General features: G+C 35.2%; 1 protein-coding gene across 5 annotated transcripts; it reads right to left on the bottom strand.

Moving 5' to 3' along the window:
* Nucleotides 1-1,721: 1,721 nt before the first annotated feature.
* Nucleotides 1,722-6,548, bottom strand: LOC104888414 (hypothetical protein). 5 transcript variants are annotated; one of them, XM_048640943.2, is made up of 5 exons: nucleotides 6,288-6,365; nucleotides 5,785-5,876; nucleotides 4,194-4,309; nucleotides 1,971-2,285; nucleotides 1,722-1,841 (listed from the first exon to the last, which is right to left on the bottom strand). In XM_048640943.2, exons 1-4 carry the CDS (start codon nucleotides 6,304-6,306, stop codon nucleotides 1,973-1,975), a joined length of 540 nt encoding a protein of 179 aa, XP_048496900.1. In that variant the 5' UTR covers nucleotides 6,307-6,365; the 3' UTR covers nucleotides 1,722-1,841; nucleotides 1,971-1,972. The 5 variants fall into 5 exon arrangements, with proteins under 5 accessions (XP_048496900.1, XP_010671681.2, XP_010671684.2 ...); XM_010673379.4 differs by lacking the exon at nucleotides 6,288-6,365 and adding an exon at nucleotides 6,388-6,548 and having other exon boundaries at nucleotides 1,722-2,285; nucleotides 5,785-5,939; XM_010673382.4 differs by lacking the exon at nucleotides 6,288-6,365 and adding an exon at nucleotides 6,388-6,544 and having other exon boundaries at nucleotides 1,722-2,285.
* Between the last annotated feature and the right edge of the window lie 1,434 nt (nucleotides 6,549-7,982).

Genomic DNA, 7,982 nt, shown 5'->3' with positions numbered 1-7,982 from the left:
CCCACACAAATGAATCCTTTTTGGTATCTGTAGGAACAGTAACAAGGAAGATTTTTAGGAAACGGAGGGAGTACAACATGAAGAACAATTAAGAGAAATAAAACAAATTGAGATTATATTTTCCTATATAGGAAAGGAAAAAAAAAAGGATAGTTTTTTTAGCTTCATGAACATATCTTCACTATCAATGAAATAACATTCTATGCATTTATTACTTTTTAACACTCCACACAATAGTACAATAATCGTACGCATTTAGTTAACAATAGTACACCAATCGTACACATTTACTTATACTTAAGCATCGAAGGAAGTCTTCTTAACCAACCCCAGTGTAAGTAATGTGTTCTCTTTTAACATTTAACCTGTCAATATCTAACTAAGATGATCCCTTATCAATTAACCTATCTCTATTTTATAAGTTAAGGGGGAGTTATGGTGTCTCTCTTGAAAAGACTTATATACCATTAATCTCACAAATGAAGAAAATATTTTCTTAATTCTTTTCTCATTACAAATATGGGTAATAAGAAAAGTTCTACATTACCAAAAAGACACACATAAAAAAGTGTAAAAAGAGGAAACTCGTAATTGAAATTATAAACTGATGACTAAATCAGTTTTCAAACAATTATTAAAACAAAGATTTACAGACAATCTTACTATCTAAACTCTCACTTGCAATAACAATTTCAAATAACATGCATAAACAAACCATAGAAGAATTAAGAAATTTAGAGAATACTCATTTTTTTTTATGAGGCTCACAATCAGTTGAGATAATAAATAGGTAAAGAGATGAACACACATCATTTGATAATATCAGTTTATACTTTTTTTTTATTATTATTAAAGCACTATTCGTCATGGTATGCTTAAAACCTCAATTATCCAATGAAATTCTATTGAATTACTACTTATAAAATACGTCTATAAAATATATGTATTTTTAAGTAAATAAAAACATAACTTAGATCATAATTTAAAAAGGAAAGTTGTTGAATTATCTACCAAATACAAAATAATATATTGTCGCACGCATCACATGCATATAATGCTAATTGAATAGGAGTAAAAACTCATACTTTTTAAATCGTTTTTGATATCTCCTGTAGTCCTGTCTGCCCAACATAGTTCACCTTTGGATAAGGCTTCAGATGATGTCGCCTTCAAAGATGATTTTTGGTCCAATTCTACTAATATCTACGCTTTCCAGCACAATGAATAATACAATTTTGAAATTTGTTTCTTAAGCTGAAGTCTGAAGATGACGCTTACACCAATGACCAAACCATAGAAAATTATGGTTCTATTGTTATCTTATTGCCACCTTTTTGTTTTAATAAATTTCAAATTAGTGAATTTCAACTTTCAAGTTCCATCCTATGCTTCTCAGAAAAGATCAGAAACGTCGTAGAGTTTCCTAAAATATCTACTACGTTGAAAGTTCATATAGTAAGTCTTAAAATTATTTCAAGATTCCTTTCCTAAAATATATACTACATTGAAAGTTTATATAAAAATCTAGCAGTTTATAATGAATTTGAACACATTTTTAATTCTAAAATCATTCTAAACCACTAATTAGAGAGCCAAGAAAAACCGAAGTTTATAATTTGTTTTAATCACATTGTTCTACTCCCCTAGTTTAGGTGCTTTGATTTTGAAAATAACAATCTTAAAATGATCATCTAATGTTACAGCATAACACATAATCTACATGATACAAAATGTTTACATTAGATTCTTGATATTGGTCAATACGAATATCCACTTGGTAAAACATTGATACACTTCAAGGAACAGCCTTCTTCAACTAAAAATGTGATCAGTATACCACCCTGCTGGAACCAAAAATATAGAGAGTATGTTACAAGCCTATCACATACTCGAGTATCAAACGATTAGAGGCACAGCTCAATATAAAACTCTGATCTAACCCTATTGTACAAGTGGGAACTTAAACTCACTTTCAAGTTTTTGTGTTAGTAATAGGATTTCTATCCTCCGATGTGGCGCGGGTACCATCAGATCCTACATCTACTTTCTCTATTCCTTCATTCATCTCATTGAAACTTCTTTTCTTCAAAGCAGAAGCTGGATTTTCGTCCTGCTCTTTTTCCTGCTGCTCGGCCTCACTTACTGAAGCAGGAAACAAAGGAGGATCACGACCACTTAATCGGCAAAAGACTCTCTCAACGGTTTCACTAATTTCCTTCCCTAGTCCATTGTCATCCAAAATTACATTCCATACTGACTTAGACGCCTTCTCAAGCACAGGCGCTCTGCCAAAATACAATAACAGTGTCATTTAATAACATCCAGAACAATATGAAGCAGAAAATGGACAAGAAATATAATGTTAGGACACTTGATTAAGTATTCATCACAACACACACACAAGAGAAGTTATCGCAAAGAGAACAATTAATGCATTTGTGGTCTGTCGTCCTTTCGTTTTAACACCTAAGTTGACAAAAATAGAATGGCAAGATGCTGACTACTATACCTAAGTAACCTAACAAATTAGAAAGATATATGCTTAGATAGCTTTGTCTATATTAAAGGAAAATTGGTTACAAGGTTGCAAAACGAGTACGAAATAATCTTATTTGACTCCATTGCTATGTTCGTTTCGATTCTCTTTCGTACTCCTTTCCCGATGCCAGATCAAACCCCAAGTGGGTCGACTCTATGTCATCTGACTTCCATTGCAGTATCCTGTTCAAATCTCTTTCAAGATCTGTCCCCAATTTATAGATCAAACCCCGAGTGGGTCTATCTCTCCCCCCCCCTTCCTCCCACTGAAGGGTTTTAAAATTTCCCGCTCTCATACACTAAGACCTCTATCGCTACCTTCTACCCACCCCTCTCCTCCACTTTTAAAAACAGTGTGACCCCTAACGCAGAACCACTGCTCTGCTCCTCTGATCCCCACGGCATCCCTACTCTTACTTAGGCCACAAACATCACCTCATCATTCACCCACAGAACCATCACCTTGAAACCACCTCTTTCTCTCCCGTAGACACCACTTGATACACAAAAACCCTCCTAGCCAAGAAACCCCAGCAATTAGGTGGCACTTCTAACCACCAAGGTCAGGGTTGAGGCTACTTCAAAGAGAAATAAGGAAGGCAACTGGGTCTCAGCAAACAACAGTGGCAGAAAAAGGCAATGACTGCAGCAGCAAAGGAAGATCGAAGCAACATCAGAGAACAGCAACATCATCAGTGGTGGCAGCAGGAGGGAGATGTTGATGGCCTTCAGAAGAGAGTGATGGAGTTAGAGATTTGAGATGTGTGTTGTAGGCTGGAAAGAAAGGTGGAGGAATGGTTGGTATCGTAAGAAATTTTACCTACACACACTAATTTTGACTTTTGATTTCTTTACTTTCACTTTCTTCCTCGCTTCCTAGCACTTAAACCAACAGCCCCTTATCCTTTGATGACTTATATAAGCTAGCTCTATTATCTCATATTAGAAGTGTGACGATGCATCTTTAAGAATGCTTCTATTCATAATGGTGGCAACTGGTCGTGTTTTTTAAATTAATTGGTGTACCTTGTAGTATGTCAAAGCACCTACTGAATTTTTCGTTAAATACAGAACTGAACTAAACGATACAACCAACTGAATTAGAAACCAAGTAATTGATTCGCAACCTACAAACTATGCGGAAGAAGCACTATCTAGACCAAGTATGAAAGGGTTAAAAGGACTGACTAAACCAAGTAAATCAGGAACAAAGCAACACAATTAAGCCTGCCCTAGCGCTTAGGAAGAAGACTAGCAGCCAAGTGCAAGAAAAATTATGGTTCATACTGGGAGCAAAGTGTAGCAGTGTAAGGCAATTTATGCTGGTTGCATTGAAAACTAATCCCATTAAAACCACTACGTTGAGTCAAAAAAAGCATCAAGACGGGCACCATTAACAAAGATCAAAGAAGAACGTGTATAGTATTGCAAACCTGCCAAATCTGTACTAGCTTAACAAAAGCTAAAAGCCTAAAACTAATCAAAAGAGTAGCTAAAAGTTTAATACTAGGTGAAGTAAACAGAGCTATTCATGACTTGTTTGTCGTAACAAAAGAAATTTAACATCCTTCGTGTTGGAAATGCCCTTTTCCCCCAAGCAAGGCTACTCCTGAGATAATAAAAGCAGCATAAAAAAAGGTAGCATCTTAACTTACTCAAGTTCCTGACGCAAAGAATCAAAGAGCTCCCTTTTGGTCTGCTTTTCTGCTCCAGGTGTGTTGAGAACCTTGCTCTGTTCCACCATTGTTATTGTTGTTTTCTTCAGGTCCTCCTGTATAATAGAAAAGTAATGGTATTGGCTTTAAGTGCTTGCTTTGCCTAAAAAAAGTTTCTTATCGAGGAAAACCAATGTTCTGAACCCCCCCCCCCCTCCATTGCAAACCTCACACGAAGCCCCAGACAAAGTAACAGATCAGATGTTTAAAGAAAATAAATTCTTGCTTCACTAGTATGAGCAAGAATTCCAACACATAACATATTCCATTTGGTCCACCAGAACTCTTTAGAATTGCCTAAAAGAACTTCATATATTCTGTCTCCAAGACCATGTGGCCATGCCTTGCAGCTAATCACAATGACATACACTGATACACATAATCAAATCTCCCTTCTTTTATTGCCATCAGCGGCATCAACTGCGATAAGACATAGATTGTGCAAATACAGCAAAGCGAAGAACATCTAGAGTTCAATAGAGTAGACCATCAAGCTTGATCATATAAGCCACTAACCTAAGCTATGAGATCTTCATTTGATTCTAAAAACCAATGCCCACCCTCAGGCCTCAATGCACAAATAATCATATACCAATAAAGGTACCCATTGGATCATTCAAGAATCAGTACTTCAGTCTTTTTATACTCATTCTTAAGCTTCATGGTAATCCTTGGAGCATATATAACCAAAAAAAAAAAGTTGACAGAAGATAAAGGGTTTTGGAATACTTTGACCTCAACATCCTTTCCAAAATGTATTCTCAAGCGATAAAACTTCCTAGGCAATCCTCTGTACATTAGAAGGTATCATTGCATCACAACCAAAAGGAACCCTGATGTCATTCTCAGCAGCAAAAAGAAAAGGCAAGAACCTGGCCATGCAGTTTCTTAAAGATGTAGACTTTTCTTTTGGTAATATTACTCTACTTGAGAAGGGCCATAGATGATCAAATAATTCCAGCATGTACAGCCAGCTGAACTCCAAATCAGTTTATGACCAAGACAGGAAATTAGAGCGCATTTTAGCAGACAAGTTCCTAGTAGGCACGTAAGAGTGTGTACAGTAGTAATGGCTCTCCGATGAACTCTCCACTATTCTCTCTTCAAGCTATTCTCCAAAACCAAACTAAACCCAACAACAATAAAGCTCTTTAAAGAGCTCTCCATTCATTTTTCCCTGTGTAATGGTCCCTATGTCAATTAATGAAACTCATTCCTTTGTGCCATGTGTCAGCAAGTGATTGATTGGGACAATGGAGAGTTATTACCTATTTCTCCCAAATAGTATCTCCTCCAAGAGACACTTTTCAAAGTGTCCCCATGGAGATACACTCAAACATACCCAAGAAGAGAGACTAGAGCCCCATTGCTGGGTAGAAAGTAGCTCTCCATTTTCTCTCTCCTTGGAGAGTTAGTTCGAGAACCCTCCAAAGAACCCCATTGTACATGCTCTAAGTAAACATTACGAAAAAGGGGACAACTTCATTGCTAGAGACACCAAATAAAGCGATGAAGCAAATCGAACACTTACATTAGCTTTAAGCTGATTGATAATCTTCAACCTCAGAGCATCAATAGTACCATCATTCATGAGAGACACCAAAACATCGTCCGGAGTTATTACTGAAGATGATTCCATGATCTTCAGTCAGTTATGTTTAAGCCAGGCAAATTCCAAAATCTTATCTGGCACACCAGAATAAATTAACACAATTACACTACATAAACATCAAAATTAAAACTAATCCCTTCATTCCCAGGCATTCATTCCTGATTTCCAGCCACAACACTTGAAAAATTGATATAATGAAATTAAACAAGAACAAGTGAACAGAAATATGCGCATCTACAAGTTGTAACATAAATTTTCTTATCATTTAGTTCCATGAAACAAAGATGAATTAACAAGTTATACCAGAAATTCATTCGAATCATAAGTTTATAACATGGAAATTATCCATCCCTAAAAACATGAAATAACATATATGAGATAAAGAACAGATAAGTTGAATTCATGAAACAAACAATAACAACCGCATAAAACCAATCGCATGAAGTAGATCTTAAAAATCGCAATTCCACACCAAAATCTGCGATAAAACAAGTAAATTCATCTAAGGAACAAAACAAGAACCTGCAATTCGAGCTTTGGAATTTGCGTATGAGAGTCTAAAGGAATTGAATTTGCGTATGAGTTGGGCTGTTGGGCACCGTCACCGTCAGCGTCTTTTGGAGTTTTACTACTTACTATACGCCTATACTTATGTAGTTTATGATTATTTTTTCTATGGAAAAGATCCGAAAATGTAACACTTCAAAATATTTAAAAAGAAAAAATTTGAATTGACGAGTTTTATAATAAGGTATTGTGCATCGAAAATCTGTTGAGACCCTAAATATGATTATATAGATAGGTTTATTATTTCTATCTTGTTCTCTCCATATTAATTTAATTTCAGTTACAATCAATTGAATTTAGGTTCGGTTTAGTAGGGTGTAAAATATTTTTCATGAAAATTAATTTTCATTTTCCTCTCATTTGCAGATGTTTGTTATGTTAATAGTTGTAAAACAAGATTTCCATCAAAGTAGCTATAGTTAGGGGTGATCACAATCGGGTACTCGGTAGAATTTTATAAACCCGGACCCATTGGGTATTAAAAATCTGGAATTGAAATTGGAACTGGTCCAACCGGGTCCTAATTTTTTGGACCCAGACCCGAAATCGGTGGGTACCAGGTCCAGAACTGGGTATCCAGTTGTAAGTTTAACAACATACTAAGATGGGCCAATTGAGCTATAAAATTTTTAAAAATTAAATGGGCCTAAAGGCTACTAAGTACTAACTTTTTACTTAACAACTATTATCCTATTACCAATTCTAAATGAGTATATGAAAAAAAACCAATTCTAAGCACCGAGTACCCGGACCTAGACCCGTTCCAACCAGGCACCTAGAGCGAAACCGGTTAAACCGGGTACCCATCAAGTACCGGGCCCGACAAAATTCTACCTAGAATTGGAACCATATGCAAACGGGTCCATTTTTCCCCAGCTGGATTGGGTCCAAGTACGCGGAATTTCTACTCACCCCTAGCTATCGTTGAAAATTATTTTCCTTTTTAAAAAAATAGGAAAAAAACAATTTTCTTCCTTCTCCTTAGCAACCTTTTACTCTCCTCTTATCCATCTTCTCCCTTCTCCTTCTATTTTTCTTTTTTCCATAACTTCTTTTACATTGAACCAAACAAAAGAAGATTAGCTTCACTATTGAATTTTCCAAGAAAGATGTTTTACATTGAAAATATTTTACATCCAACCAAACAGAGTCTTAGTTCCAATCAGTTATGTTCAATTCCTAATTTATTTTTTCTAATAATAAAATAATGATAATTATTTTTTATTATTACAATTACGATTATTTTATCATTAATAATAATATTATTATTATTACTAGTTTATTACTACTACTACTATTACTATTACTACTACTATTATTATTATTAAATTATTATACTTATATATCTACCATTTACTAGGAGTTGTCGTGTTATAAGCATATTAGCAAGACTTACAAATAATATTTTTCTACTTAGCCGAAATTGTTATTTACATAAGTTACGATGGTCTGTCGACAATTAAGATCTTATGTATGAAATGATGCCACGATTCTCCCCCCGAATGCAAAGGCATTCATTCAACTTGGGTTGGCGATCTCATACACTCATG

The sequence above is a fragment of the Beta vulgaris genome, chromosome 3 (assembly GCF_026745355.1).
Source record: "Beta vulgaris subsp. vulgaris cultivar EL10 chromosome 3, EL10.2, whole genome shotgun sequence".
NCBI lineage: Eukaryota > Viridiplantae > Streptophyta > Magnoliopsida > Caryophyllales > Amaranthaceae > Beta > Beta vulgaris.
The sequence above is the reverse complement of the archived record's forward strand: the minus strand, read 5'-3'. Positions and strand labels throughout refer to the sequence as shown.